Source organism: Apteryx mantelli, chromosome 1, assembly GCF_036417845.1.
Source record: "Apteryx mantelli isolate bAptMan1 chromosome 1, bAptMan1.hap1, whole genome shotgun sequence".
In the NCBI taxonomy this organism is placed as follows: Eukaryota; Metazoa; Chordata; class Aves; order Apterygiformes; family Apterygidae; genus Apteryx; species Apteryx mantelli.
The window spans coordinates 157,626,103-157,641,496 of NC_089978.1; the positions used below are offsets into that span (position 1 = coordinate 157,626,103).

The 15,394-nt window shown below is 40.7% G+C and overlaps 1 protein-coding gene across 1 annotated transcript in view; it reads right to left on the reverse strand.

The window, feature by feature from the left end:
* Window positions 1–15,394, reverse strand: part of TMEM178B (transmembrane protein 178B) — a 222,465-nt gene that overhangs the window by 14,327 nt on the left and 192,744 nt on the right. Inside the window, exon 3 of the mRNA XM_013947395.2 lies at window positions 4,687–4,824. Within this exon, the coding sequence (XP_013802849.1) occupies window positions 4,687–4,824 (138 nt within the window). The remainder of the gene's footprint in view (window positions 1–4,686; window positions 4,825–15,394) is intronic.

Here is a 15,394-nt window from a genome sequence, read left to right on the forward strand (position 1 = left end):
TAACAAGAGGTGTGGTGAAGTTGTGTTTGCATGTCTGTGGAAGGACTGTCAACCACCAGAATCTGAAATATTGAAGCAAGAAAACCCTATGCTTGCATGTGCTTGAGAGCAGTTGGAAAAGCTGTTAACTACATGGATGTATAGCTGTCTGCTTATCACAATACAGAAATTATTCTTAAATAGCTTGATGAGCTACTGAAAGGAGGGTTGCAATGAAGATACAGGAATTTGCTTTGGTAGTGTTGCCAATGTGCCATTTCATAGCATCCCAACTGCTCTGTGCTGTAAATAAAAGTGAAATTTGTCCTTGACCTGTCAAAAAATATTAGATCCTACTAAGGGAATAAAGACACTGACCACATGAATTACCAGGCTTGCCATGATAATAAAACCAAACGAGTCAAGGATTTGGATACATTCAAAGGAACACATTAGTGCCAGAAAATGTGAGTACTGCTTCCTGGGAACTGATGAAGAGGTCATGCCTAGACTTCAAAAAACAAAGTAAACATGTTTTGGTCAAAAACCAATGTATAAAATGCCCCATGTACATTTCTTCTGGTATATGTTTAAGTGAATTCCTTTTAGGGTACCCTTAAATACTTGATGTGCATGTAAGCATCAGTTTTGCCACAGGTTTCTGACATTTGGAAGCAGTGTTACAGATGCCTCTAAGGTTTCTGAAATGATTATAAGATTGCAAAATTACTGAATGACACGCCCAGTATGGAACTTTTGCCAGTGCACAGATTTTCAATAATTTTTATGGAGAGAAAAAGCAAGAAGCTGCAAGAGGCTTTGCTTGGTGTATGTATAATTTGAGAATGACCCACTTCTGTAATGGAATTAAACAGTCTCAAATAAAATGCAATAAAATGAACTAGTCTTAGGAAAGCTTAAGAGTATAATTCCAAATGGAGAAATTCTCCAAAAGAGAAACTTTTCCACCTTGCAGGGTAAAAGCATGCTGGCAATACTGAAATGAAACTACAACAGACAGTGCAACTCCGGGTATGGGAGACTGTGTAATAGTACCAACATGCAAAATGAAGTCAGAAATGCTAAACATAACTTGCAGTATCCATCTGGTACTGTGCAAGATGAGGGACTAAGAAAAATCATATGGTGGTCAGGCAAATGCTGTCATTCAAGATAAGGAATCCAGGTATGAATTCTGCAATAAATACAGAAAATTATGTGAAAGAACTTCAGAATCCATAAGAGATCTGTGATTGCTGTTGATACAGATACATTTGGACTAAACATGAAAGATGAGCTAGTAACAATTTTTTAACGTTTTACAAGATATGCTGAATAACAGTGCAATAACTCTAGCACTCAAAATCAGTTTCCTTGTCCTGGATTCCAGATGAGCTAATACCAGATAACAGCCTGCATTTCACAGATGACTTATTTCAACAACTTGCTTGAGAAATTAGATCAAGCATACTACAGCAAGTCCTTATTAGGCACTGCCACATGGACTGGCAAGAAGACCATTCAGTAAATACAATAAAGAACCAGAGATCCAAGGAAAACAGGTCTGGCATTGTTAGATTATCACAGCACATGTCTCAGTGCTCCCCTGAGATTTCCTGTACAAAGAATTATAGCAGTAAGGGACAAAACTCATAGATATAGTGAGCCAGAAATATTTCATCCTGAGGTAGTTACAGAAGACCTGTTTGACCAGAAATTAAAACAGAAGAAATGCCACAAACATATCCGAAACAAGCAGCACTGCAAATGGAAGAGAAAGTTAGATTCAGACTGGCTATAGCTACTAATTTAATAAAGTATCCTGTCAGCTGCAATAAGGTCAGATGTTGTAAGCCTCTCCAAGTATTATTCCGACTATTGGACCAGAAGATAACTAAATGAAATGAAGAGGCATTTTGGCTCTATGCATTTTGAGGACCAATGGGATGATATCTTGACAGCAATTACGTGTTTACAGAAGTAACAGCTTTGCATTCAAACTTTGTCCAGCAAAAAAGGCTCAAATTAAAGGATTCATTGCCTGTAGAAGGCCTCTCTGGAAGGAATAACTGCATAACATACAGGATAAGCAAACAGTAGTACTTGCTGGCTTTTAGATTATATGGTTCTAAATATGTATTTTATTAATTGACTGCTTAAATTTGTAGATATCATTTTATGTACATTTGCTGTTAAAAAAAATCAGGAAAGGTGTATCAGTTGCTACTGACTTGTGCCAAACAACAAAGAGAATAACGTTTTGTAATCCAGATCCACATGTCTATGCTGGCGCAGAAAATATGTTTGATCTCCTCCCAACACATTTTTATTAAAAATATCACACATCTTGGCAGAATTTGGCAGATAAAATAATCCGGTGCCTCTCATCTCAATTAGTTTCAGCTTCTAACTGCTGGATCTTGTTATTATTTTGTCTGCTCAGTCAAAGAGCATGCTACTATCAGATGGTTTCTCCTTGCATAGGTACTTCCACACTGTGTTCAAGTCAATTATAAACCTTCTGTTAAACAGTTTCAATCAATTGGCTTTTTGCAGCAAGCTGTGTTTTTCTTGTTTTCCAGACCTTGAGTTATTCTTGCAGCTCTTCTCCAAACCTCTCCCAATCTTTCAACATCCTTCTTAATTATGGACACCAGATCAAGATGTCCAGAAATAGTTTTGCTTGGCCCAGAGATAATACCACCTCATACTCTTATTGCATATTCTCATCAGAGCATCCAAGGGATGAACGGGCACTTTTACCTGCGGCGTTACACAGAGAGCTCCCATGCAGCTAGATTATCAGCTATGATCCCAGAGACCTTTCCAGTGTTGCTGCTTTCCAAGAGATGGCCTACCCTTCTGCAAGTATGATTGACTTTCTCTATTCCCAGTCACATGACCTTGGATCTGTCTCTACTGAAACGTGTATTGTTTGAACATACCAAAAGGCCTAGATGGCTCTTTTTAAGTTAGGTGTGGCCCATCGCATTGTGCATGGTTACACTGAATCTTGCTTCACCTGAAAATTTTTGTCAGACATCTTTCAAACTAGGCGAGAACTGATCTCTGCAGCTGCACTAGAAACTTCCTGATATATACTGATAATTTCCAATTAATAAACAAGACTTAGCTAATTTCTAAAAAATTAAAGTTTGCTGTATTTATTTAGTATAGTCTTAATGTTTTAATCTGAATGTCGTGCTGTAGTAAGTTAAATATCACACTGATATCTGAGCATATTACACTGACACAGCCCCCATATAAACCAGGCTTTTAATTACATAAGAAATACCAAGCTAGTTTGGCAGACCCTTTGCCCATAAAGTACTGAACACCCACAACACATCATTTACAGATATCCATACATAGACCGATGTGTGCTTGCACAAGGTACTAGCACACTTCAAATGTGTTTGTGGGCGCCGAAAGAACTAATGTCTATCTCACTAGCACCAAAAGTGCTGGAACATAAATACTCATTACTCAAGCCCTTAATTCCTCTTCTGGAACTACATGTGCTTTCCTGTATTTCATACTTTCAGCTATATTACACCATAATACAGGTGCACAAGGAGCAAAATGCATTGAAATGATGATCTGCTTGTGGGGGGAAAAAGACAACCAAACAAAAAAAACACTAGCATGGCAAAGAACAGAGGACAGCACTAGCGTTATTCACTTTGAGGCATTCTCCCAGCTCTGCGCAAGTTGGGTGGCATCTGTAGCAAGGACAGATGGAATATTACATGGGAAATATTGGATGACCTTGAAGGCTGGTGTTGTAGAAATGGGAAAAACTCAAAAGCACAGAGTGCAAAGTCATGCATCTAGGGACTAATAACCAGCACCTATGCTATAAATTGGGAGGTCATCAGTAGGAAATAACAAAAGAGGAGAAAGGCCTGGATGCATTATCCAACTGAAGGGTAACTGTGGGTCCCCAGTGTGATGCAGCATGAAATAGGCAAATACAACCACAAAATATTTCAGAAAAGGGCTTTCCAGCAGAGCTAGGGAAACTTCATGTCACAATACAAGGTACTAATCAGACCTTATCTGGGAATGCTCCTTCTCATCCATATTTGAGAAACACAAATATAAACAAGAACAAGTGGCAGGAAGGGCTGCTGGACTGATCAAAAATAACTGGTTTTACCGAGAAGAAACTACAAGAACATAGTATATTTAGAGTAGGAAAACGAAAAGCGAGGGGATACAATTGCTCTTTATAGATACATCAGAGAAAGAAAAGACATGCTTGAACAAGAACAGCTGACCAGGAGTAAATATAGGTTAAAACTTTGAGCACTGTTCTGGCCATCAAAGCAAAGTCTCCCAACATGAAACAGGATATCAGTGGGAATGAAACATCTGCCTCTCATCTTAAGATGGGGCTTGTTAAGTTTAAGGGTGAGGGGATTCTGTGACAGTGTTACTTGTGACAACAGGGGACTGGACTAAAAACTCAGAAGGTCTTTTCCAGTCCTGTATCTTACCGGCACTGTTTTATCATAAAAGTAACATGTGATTACATTATCCTTGATGTACACCAGAAAGAGCTCAGAATGAAACCAAGGCCAGTCATCTCAAACAACTCTGAAAATAGATTTTCAAAGACATGGAAAAGGAGGTACACATGGAAAGAGAGAACAGGAAAACAATAAGGCAAAGAGAACACATTTATTCACAAACCAACGTCCTTACCTCCCATGAGGAAGAGAAGCCCTGCCACATACTGCATAAGGCCTCTATCCCAACAGCATCCCAGCACCCCGATAATCCAGCCGAAGAGGATGATGGCCACAGCCATGCCCATGAAGCCAGCTGTCATCCTGCGCAGATCTGCAGTGGGGAAGACAGAACAACAGTCTGTTGTGAACAGTGACAAATTATCATCATCAGAGGTTCAGAGAATTCTTAATCCAAAACGCTACTGCTCTGCAAGTTGTTGGCACAAGGTGATTTGCATGAAGGGGGTTTGGAGGAAGGATAATCCCTAGATTAAGACATAAACTTGAGCTGGAGGGAGAGAACCATTCACAGTTTCACCATGCAATGGCACTCAGTGCAGATGCATCCAAGTGACTTGTGACAACTTGTTCAGGAATTAGAAGTTGTACAGTGGTGTCAGTGCAATGCTACACCTAATCGCTTTAGTTTCTTGCTACTAGCACAACCTGTATTTACATCCTACCTTCATGTCTGCACACATTACTCACTGCATCCAATGGATACACTTGCTCAAACTGATGTGCCAAGCGGTCTTTGCACCTTGCTCCAGTGCAGGTGTAACTCAGGATTCATCTCTCCATTCCCCAGCAGACTCCCTGTATGATCTTGGACAAGTCACTTAGCCCATTTGGGCCTCAGTTTCCCATGCATAAATTGGGGTATAGTTCCTTGCTGTCCAACGGTGCTGTCTGTGAAACTAAGTACCTCAAGGATGGTGAGGCACATAGATGCTCTTGTGTCAGAGACAACAAATGTGCTGCAGATACATGCTGGGGCACAGGATACTTTCTTGCCCGCTTTTGCGTCTAGATGGTGACCTCGTCAGACGATTTTTGGTGAGAAAGTATTTGAGTGCTCCAGGGAACACTGAGAGTAGGAGGAAGGCAAGAGGCTGGACTGAAGCATTTGGTGCACTGCAAGTGGGAACTGGGTAGTACATGCGATATGGTCACATGGGGCCAACCTGAATTTATTTCATAAACAAGGAAAAAAGATCCCCAAGATCTAACAGAAAAAACCCTCTAGGTTAAGCCTTTGCTATGTCCAGCATTGGCCTTCTCCAAAAAATGATGGGACTACTGGGATTCCTCTTCCTATCTGTGCTGGTAAAAAAAACAAAAAACAAAAAAACCAGCTGTTTCTGATGTGAAATCTGATCAAGGGAGACCACCTGGCAAACAAAATAGCAGGGACTTCTAGAGCTGAAGAGCATCTTGACACTCTCAAATAATGGAACAGATGGTGGCATCTTCACTAACATTTGACTGTTCCCCGACTCCCCTCATGCATGTGTACAAAGTTTAAGCATCTATATATCAAGACTATATGTGCAGAGATAATTCCAGCCAAGTCAGCTCTTGAAACATTTGTTTCCTGCTTGAAACAAGTTTTATTTGCATAGCAATGATTTCATTTTCTTTCAAGAAACAGAATGCTTATGACAGAGGGAAGAAGATTTGAAAACAGTGAATCAGCCACCAGTCTGTAAGGCAACTTTTCTCCTTTGGCTATTTCTCAGGCTGACTCAAGTTTCTGGGTCTTTTTGCCCTTTTTCCACAGTGGATCAAAAGAACCACCAATACCAGCAGTGCAGATTCAGTGAAATTTGTCACAGTGATAATCATCATCATCAGAGGTTCACAAAGCTCTTCATCCGAAATCCTAAGACTCTGCAAGGTCTGTAGTGTGCATTAGCCCAGGATAATTTGATTCAGTGAAAGACGGTTTACTCATGGTTGTGTTCATTATAGCACTTTCTATGCACAATCAAATTGCAGAACACAACCCTTGCCCTGAAATTACAATAATTTCCTGTAGATTATCACTAATTTTTACAAGGACAAAAACCCTCCCACCTACAACACAGAGATAATCAGGCCCTCAGCCCACCAGTGACCAGTGTCCTTTTAAGAAGATGTACATCTTAGAATCCATCTTTTTATCTTAGGTTTTGTGACTGTCCCATCAAAAAACAAACAAAAACTCCCCACAAAGCATCTGAACACATTCAGGGAAATCTGATGCAGAAAAAAATACTTTTCCTGCAGAAACTCGTACTTCCCACAAGCAGCCTAATACCTGTTCCTAGGGAATTTCTCAGAGTGCTTTCTAAAGCAAGCAGTAAATGTGAGTAAACATCTTTGATGGAAGAGTGTCTTGCTACTTTTTAGTCCATGAAGACCTGGGCTTAATCTAAAAGAGAGATAAAAGTATAAAACGTTTACTGTTTTGTATGTTGTCAATACCAGCAAAACACATCCCTCAGAACAGCTGCAGATCTGTCTGTGTCAGCTCCACAAAACCCCTCTATTTTAACTTGCGACTACTGACTCTGGGTAACAGCACTTTGCTCTTCCTAATGGAAACATAGCCTAATAACCTGCTTTTAATGAGCTGAATTTAAATAGCTCTATTCATCTACAGGATGGCAGTAACTCCATCAGGATTTGTGGTGGGAATTGATCCTCAGACCCATCCCAATAACTAGCTGATGGAGCCAGTCCCAGCCATAGGATCCAGAGGGGATCACAAGCATTGCCATGTCCTATATATCAAACCAAGGAACAGTTTCTGCCCCTCTAAAATCAGTGTGAGTTTTGCCATTGAACTGAATAGTTGCAATAGCAGGACCAAGATTTCTAGATCCAATATTTGAGGTTTGTTTCACTTGACCTCTCTTCCTGATGGGACCTGAAATTCCCTTTCTAACACCACAGTAAAATCCATCAGCATCTTAACTCTGAGCTTACGTTATCTCTTGGAAAAAACAGAAAGCTACCCTCTGACTGATGCTTAATACCACATAGAAAAATTTTTAAAAATGCAGTCCTTTAGGAAGTCCTAACTCTTACAAGTTCAGTGGGCTCAGTTAAAGGTTACCATTCCTTAGGCCAATTGCAAATCTGCTCCTCACAAGCCTCTCCATTAGCGCTTATCTGAAAGAAATAAAATATAAACTCTCTTCTTTGTTCAAAACCATCTTGGCTTCTGCCCTATCACAACCCTCATTGAGGGCAGCCCTTGCAAATGGCAGTGGTGGGAAATGGGTTGTAAAGCTGGTGCCATGAACAGCCTGTGCTTGTCCAACAATGCTCCTCACCCGTTAGAGCCCACAGGAGGCTGATGTCAGTGCTGGGAACAAGTCTATTCAAACTGATTCTTTTGTGGGAAAACACTTAATGTATATATAGTGTTTCACAGCACTAAAATTAGCACCCTCAGGCTATTTAATGAGGAGAAGGTGACAGAATAGGAGCCTGCTTCCTCTGGACACAAACCCACATTACAGATTCAATTTACGATTACTGTTCTGTTGACATGGTATTCAAGAAGAAAAGGACAGCTGAAAAGCAAAGATTTGCATTGCATATTTAAGGCAACACGTAAGTTATGCTTTCTGCTTATTTAGGAGTGAGGGGTGCTGTATAAGTAAACAATAGCTCATTTGTTCAAACTGATGAGTTTTTGTTTGACCAGCACTTTTCCTGAGTACATCCTGCAAAGGTAAAAAAGGGTCCTGTTTTTGTCATGTAACTCCACTTTATGACATTTGAACAAGCCCTGGATTTTGTTTCTGTTTTTTTCTGAATGCTTTTGTTTATTTTCTAGGTTAGGAAATGCAGAATTCTCCACCCCCTTTCTTTCTTGGAAACCTCTCTGAATAACTACAGAACCCTCAGGATCATGGCATGATGATCCCAACCAACTGAAGGAGTGACTATACCAGAAAAATGCATTTTTGAATCTTACACAGCTAAATACAAGCTACAACAACAAACATGCTGTATCTTAGCTCACTCATGTGCACTGAACTTATCCAGTTCTAAAGCTGATCCTCATACTGTAGTTAAATGCACAAACAGCAGTGATACTATGAATCCCCCTTCAACATCTAGTAAACCAAACCTTTAGGAATGTGGCTACATAGTGCAATTAAGGAAGGTATTACTTTGCTTGTTCTGTAAGAACTATAAGATGGAATCTGATTTTCAATGCCTTGTCTGTTTGGCTAGTAGTCACCCCCAACACTTGAGGGAGGAATCTGACTCCATGGGGGTGAGTACAATATTATCTTTCCATTCGTGGCATCTAGACGGATCGTGGTTTAGAGACAACTTCTTCATCCCATTTCTTTATCACATAAATGGACTAAATGTTACACTTGAATAACATGTCTTCTTCACTTTGGGAGGCCTTCCCACGCCTAGCACCACTATAGCTGCTGCTGCTGCATGAAACTGGCAGGGAATTCAGCCTGGGCTCAATGACAATGTGGATCATCAGGCCAAGAATTCAGGCATCATGCTTATGTGGGCTATGAACAACAAGTCTCTTGACTAATAACATGAGAGAAGGACAGGGGATAAAATAATACAATTCCCATGGCTGAAACTGAAATTGTAAGTTTGAAATCAACAAGCCTCATGAACCGTTAAGGGTAAGACAGATACTACCATTTTAGACAAACTCTTTAAAATAAATATTCTCATAAAAAAAATGCATTTTCTAACATTAGTTTAGCCTTCAGCTGGAGAATATTAAATCTAAAGGTTTTCTGAAGATAACGAAAGGCAGAAGAGCTGATTAAGATGTATTCCTTCCCAAGCAGCATGTAATAGAAAGTTCTCACTGTCAGTCTGCAAATGCCCCTGCCCTTCATTTCACCCTGATATCTGTCCATCTGTATTTGCTATGAGAAATAAAGCATTTCATACTGTTTGTCACATTGTGGAAGGAGTTTCACACCCCAGCAGCTGCAAACATAACATGTTCTGAATCAGCATTGCTTTCTGAAAATTTCAATATGCCTTTTTGACTTCTGATGTTCTGTCCTCTTCTTTGAAATTGCAAGTCATCTTTCGGAAGCAAGGCTTGATTCTCCTATTGATATCTCTCTATCTATCTTTCCATAGAGGAGTTTAATACTTCAAAAATATTGAAGATTTCTTTCACAACACATATAGAAGGAAAATACGAGTCTTCTGTGAAAGATGGGGAAACCAAGACAAGATGAGAATAAAGCAGCTGCCCATGGATACATAAAATATTTATGGAGGAGCCTGTAGTTGAATTTATATTACCTAGATTTCTGGCCAGCATCTTATCCACAAGGCACTCCTCTTGCTTTCAGAACTGCTTGTTTTCAAGTGTTTGTTACCAGATCAAACTACAGTGTTCGTTATCAGATCAACAAAAAGTGCAATACTGCTGTATTATAGTGTTCCAGATAGTCCATCCTACATCTCCCTCCCTTATTTTCCCAATACATGAAGGTCTACAGGGACTAAAGGTTAAAAAATGCATATCTAGAACCCCCTAGAGGAGATTCTGGGTAGAGCTCCATTCTTTCTTGGGCTATCCCAACAAAAGGGGAAACAGAAGAAGAAATCATAACTAGATTTCTGTGCCGTTCTATGACCAAAAATCAGGATTTAGTATCAAAATAAGCACAAAAAGACCCAGGTAGCATAATCCTTCATAGCAAGTCACTTTGACCTGTATCCTCCTGTATTAAATTCAGTCTCATCTCTCTTTAACAATGTGGATTTAAATAGATTTGTGCTTGAAAAGAGTCTAAATCACTCCTTTCTCATCTTTTTTTCCAAACAAATACATATTGGAAATTATCATCTATAAATGTTTTATTACATCTTGCTTGCTTCTAACATGGTCTAAGAACTGTACACAGTCCAAGAATACAGTTCACCAACTTCTACTGAGCTTTCTTTAAATGACTCATCTTAGAAGAATCATCAGCACAGAGGCATCTCACTAACATCATGCCTTCTCTTACCTCATCTCAGAGCACAAGGAGGGCAAGATGTAAAACTGGATAGATGTTTAAAAAAAGAACTTCCATATCAATCTCTTACTGAATACTAAGCCTAGCAGCTCCCAATTACACTGAACAAGTGACTGTTAATGCAGATGATTTTGAATGGCACCTTCTGGATCTTATGATCCTCTCTACACAGCTTAAAACTGTATTTTGGATGAGTTTGCCAAAGTGGAGTGTCAGGTTTTAATCCCCCCCCCCAGTCCAGGAATAAAGAGCTAAGAAAAGAAACGTATTAGTCTACCTGAGACTTAGTTAAAATCTCTTAATTGCCTTTCACTGACTCTTGCAGAAACCCAGCTTCCGGTTTAAAGACTACCTAAAGCAAAAGCAATGAATAAAACCCACTTCAGCAAAAGTAACAGTAGATTATATTAATGCACAAGTACTCTGCATCACAGAGTGAATCAGAAATACATATGTCACAAACATGTACACTAAAACACAATCTTTTCAAAAATGAGAGAAAGAGCAGCAGCAGAAGACCCTCACAAACAAGTGAAAATAGTGCTCTGGAGGATTTAAGTGAGCCTTCATTTCACAAGATTTGCAATGAAGTTGGTAAGGTAAATGCGTACCTTTACCTAAACCAGAAAATCCAATCACCTTCTCTTGTAGAGTTGTTGGTTGTGTGCAGAAGTGCTAAGTACTTGGTTACCAGCATGTATGAACTCCACTATATGGAAATGCTGATATGAGACATCACAAATACTTGTTCCTGGCTGTACTCCATGCTAGTCAATGTGTTATGTGAGATGGGGTGTAGGATGGACATTCTGCCATGATTTATTCTTGTCAGGAGGGATGATCTGTCTGGATTTCCTCCACCAGAGCTTTTAAGTGTTCCTACAGCTATTTAGAACAGAAACTATCAAAAAAAGTTGGTGCCAGCTGTACACTGCTGGCATTTCAGCGTGTCTTCTTTCATCAGAAATCCCAGCAACCTCAGAGAGACAGGCGAGCTGTCCATCAGAGGGGGTGAATGGACAGCCCTCTCCTCTACAAGGGCTGATACATTCAGGGATTTACGCTGAAGGACAGCAAACTCCACAAAATTGTGCAACTTCTTGTCTCCACAGAGCCTTTTCATAAAGTACCAGAGAGGGAGGGAGTGTCCCAGACCAGGTCACGCACTGATGTGTTGGTGTCTGAAAGCAATTCAGCAAAATTTTCCCTATTTGAGAATATTACAGGGGCCTAAGAAATTCTGTAGTGGCTGAAAGCAACATCTGGATGCTGAATATTAAGTCCTGATTTTACTCTTTCCTTTTTCTCTGTAGAGCAGGGAGACAAAAGAGAACGCCTAGATAATAAGAGTGATGTTTGAGGAGGCAGTAGAGAAAGAAGAAAACAAAGCTCGTGTAAGTGAAGGGAAAAAAAAAAAGTAAAACAGGGTCTCATCTGAGGCTGAAAATATGGATATGTGTTCAATAGACTTTATGATATGGATATTAGAGAGGTTGATGCACAAAGGAAGCGTTTGTACAACAGAAGTTTAACACATTAGATGCAGTTGTGATCTGATGTAGAGTTTTACTGTAGAAGGCAGAAGCTTTATGTTAGGTCTTGGGGGAAAGAGGGCTTTAAATATCATTAAGTAGAACAGTTCCACCTTTTGCTCCAGTCCTACTTCCCCTTCTGCTAAAAAAGAAAGTTTGGCCAAGGAGGAAAAATGATTTGTTATTATCTACTGTGTTCATACTCAGCTCTGAGTGACAACAGATGAGGAAGGAAACAAAAGCTTTGCCCTTAAACCCCCAATGTAGTGGGCCAGCATAGCTGAATGTCAACACATTATTCTGTTCTGTTCTACCCTACTGCATCCCATCCCATCCAATCCCATCCTCTCATTTTGGAGAGGAGATTTTTCTTTTTTTCTCAAAAAGCATGCGAAGTTGATCATTTCTACCTATCCAGTGATGTTTAAGAGCTGATCTTTTATTCTTTCTTTCTCCAGATTTACTATCTGGGCCTTCATCATTGCATAATGTGACCATCTAGGAACATTTCCAAGTTACTTTTCTAGCAGAGTACATTTTTTATTTTGCCCAGTCAACCCTTCTGTCCCTCCTCTCCCTCCATCATTCCCTAGAAATAGGGAAGAAGGTCTGAGGCACCTACATTTTTGGCCATCCTTCTTCACATTAATAGTTTTAATCCTTCCTGCTCCTTCTAGCTGAGGTCACACGAAGCAAATGTGTCCCAGTCCTAGACATGCCAAGCAGCTTTTCTCTATACAGCTTTCAAGGATTATACAGGTGTTGAAGAATTTGAGGCACATGTAATAAAATGGCTTCTATTCCATTTCAAGCTGAAACGCAGGACCTTATCAGTTCAGAGCTGTGCTTTTTTAAATTTTTCTCCCTTCCTGCTCCCTTGAAGAGCTCTGGGGATTTACCCATCTTTATCCTGGTTAGCTCTTATTTTAAACGACCTCTCCTTTGAGGTGCCACATCATAAGTAGGATCTTGCTGGGGAGGAACCGTAATACAATCCCACAGCTCCACATTAAACTGGCCAGAGGGATCATTTCTGAAAGATGCGAGGCACCAACTCCTGCTCCCAGCTCCTCCAGCACTGGCTGCAACATGAGGGGCCAGATGGAAATCCTTGCTTTTTAAATGGAAATTTTGCTGCATTCTCTAATGGTCTGAAAGAAAGCTGAAACATGCTCTGAGTTTCAGAGCAAAGATGACATCCTTTGCTGTAAAGTGATTTCCATGCTGGTGGGAAGTGCCACACTGACAACATTGAAGATCGAGCTTCTCCATTTAATCACTTGTGAGGCAGAGGAGGAAATGCAGTGCAGGGTATCAGGGCAAGCTTCGCCACGCAGTCCTGTTGGAGGGTCATAGGCACCTGGGGACATCTCGGGGGCAGTGCTCTTGCTAGCACCCTTCCTCCCTCTCTCCCTCCAAAGGGCTGGGCATCCAGTGTGAAGAGTGGAGCGGGCTCTGCTTGCCCTGAAATCTGTGGGAGGGTTGGATGCTCCAAAGCTTTCCTCTGAAAATCAGACTCTTTCCCATCTCCCAGGGGTGCCATGGAAGCAGATTGGCCATTTTTTCTCTGAGGCATTCAGATAATAATGGTGTACAGAGGACATAAACTGTGGTATACAAACAGTCTGAATACAGAAAGCTTTATATATCCTATGACTATATCTGCAACTAGTTTTATTGTCCACTTTACAAATGTCCGTTTCCACAGAAAGCATGCTCTGCCCTGTCATGCTCTGTTTTTTTATACTCCAATCACCACTGCAGTATCTGTATGTCCAGCTCAGCAGTAACTCCCCTGGCCGATGCAACAGCATTGGAAATGGGGAGGGCAAAGGGAAAAGATGTGCTATCACATCATAGTGCTGGCTATCAGTGGGATGGGATTTTGTGTTTGGAAGGACGCCCTTCACTAAACACATGGAAGTTTCTTCAAGTTTAATCTTAGACTCTCCCTTCAATTAGAATCGATTGAATCACTTCCTGCAAAGGTGGCCAGTGCTCATCTGGGTGGAAGGAAGCAGAAGAGGAAATGGAAGCACTGTTTTTCCCCCCTTATCTTTTATTTCGGTAAGGAGAGATGAGAGGACAGAAACAGATGAAGAATGGAAGGGAACAATGAAGAAAATTAAAAGAAAGTTTGTATTAAAGATGACAAATGGAGTGTGACAAAAGGCAAGAAATATGATTGTATGTAAAAACCCAGGATCAGGGAGTGTTAAGAATCTTTTGTAAAATGAAGATTTACCCTAAGCTCCTCCTGAAGATAAATGAAATTGAAGGTATGCGGGAATGGACTGCAGGAAGGACAGGAAGGTTAAGACAGAAAGAGATACGTTTAGTAGTACACCTGTTTTAACTCCACTGTTATTCTCTCTGCATCCGAATTTCCTCCTTCGCCCATCCTACCCCATCACCAAAGCCTTGCTCACTTTCAAGATTGACGACAATATTATCCTAAAGGTTTTTCTTCCCTTGCAGCCCCTGCCCCAACCAGCAGTGCAGCACAAGCTGGAGAATAATCCCATCATAAAGCATTCAGAGCACCAGGTTTGATAAATGGCTGGGATGAAAAAGGCTGGAGGTGGAGGGATGATATCTCTGCTTTATCAGCACCCTGGCTCTCTGCTCAAACACACTCATTCCACAGACCCCAGCATTAAACATTTTAATTTAGGAACTCTTGAAAGTTGTATTCTTACTTTTTAAAAAGACCATTTAACACAAGAGAGGCTGGGCTGGGGGTTGGGAAGAGAGGAAAGAGGATGGCAGAGAAGGAGGGAGAAAGTATAGAAAGATATTTAATGCTGTGAGAAAACACTCTCTCTTATGGAGAAATTTTGATTTTGAAGTTTGCTCTTCTATTAACATTTAAATTGAAAGGCGTTTCTTCCAAGCTCCACATAGGAAACCAGAAAATCTGCATTTAAATAGATAGCATTTAAAAGGGGGGAAAATATATATCAGCATTGAATGCTTCTCCATTTGTCTGAAAAGAACTTCTCTTATAAATGATGATTAATTTTTTCTTTTTTCTTTATGCGTGCTAAAAAGAGAAATTGGAAGTACATTAAAATTCTGCTTGCCATGAGAAGGGGTGGGGGGATGGCTGCTTAATCGCCCCAAAGCCAGGTTTTGATCCACGATAATCTGCAGTGCTGCAGAAGGCAGTCTGGCCCACTGGCTGGGGCTGGGGCCAGGGCCAGGTGCCCACCACCCTCCTGCCTGCCCTGGTGTGGTGGTTCCTGAGTCTGGGGGCTCAGCCCCACCACAGAGCCACTCACAAGGGCCCTCTGTCCTGGCCGGAGAGCTGGACCTTCCGCAGCTGGGTTGGACACCTCTACCTTCA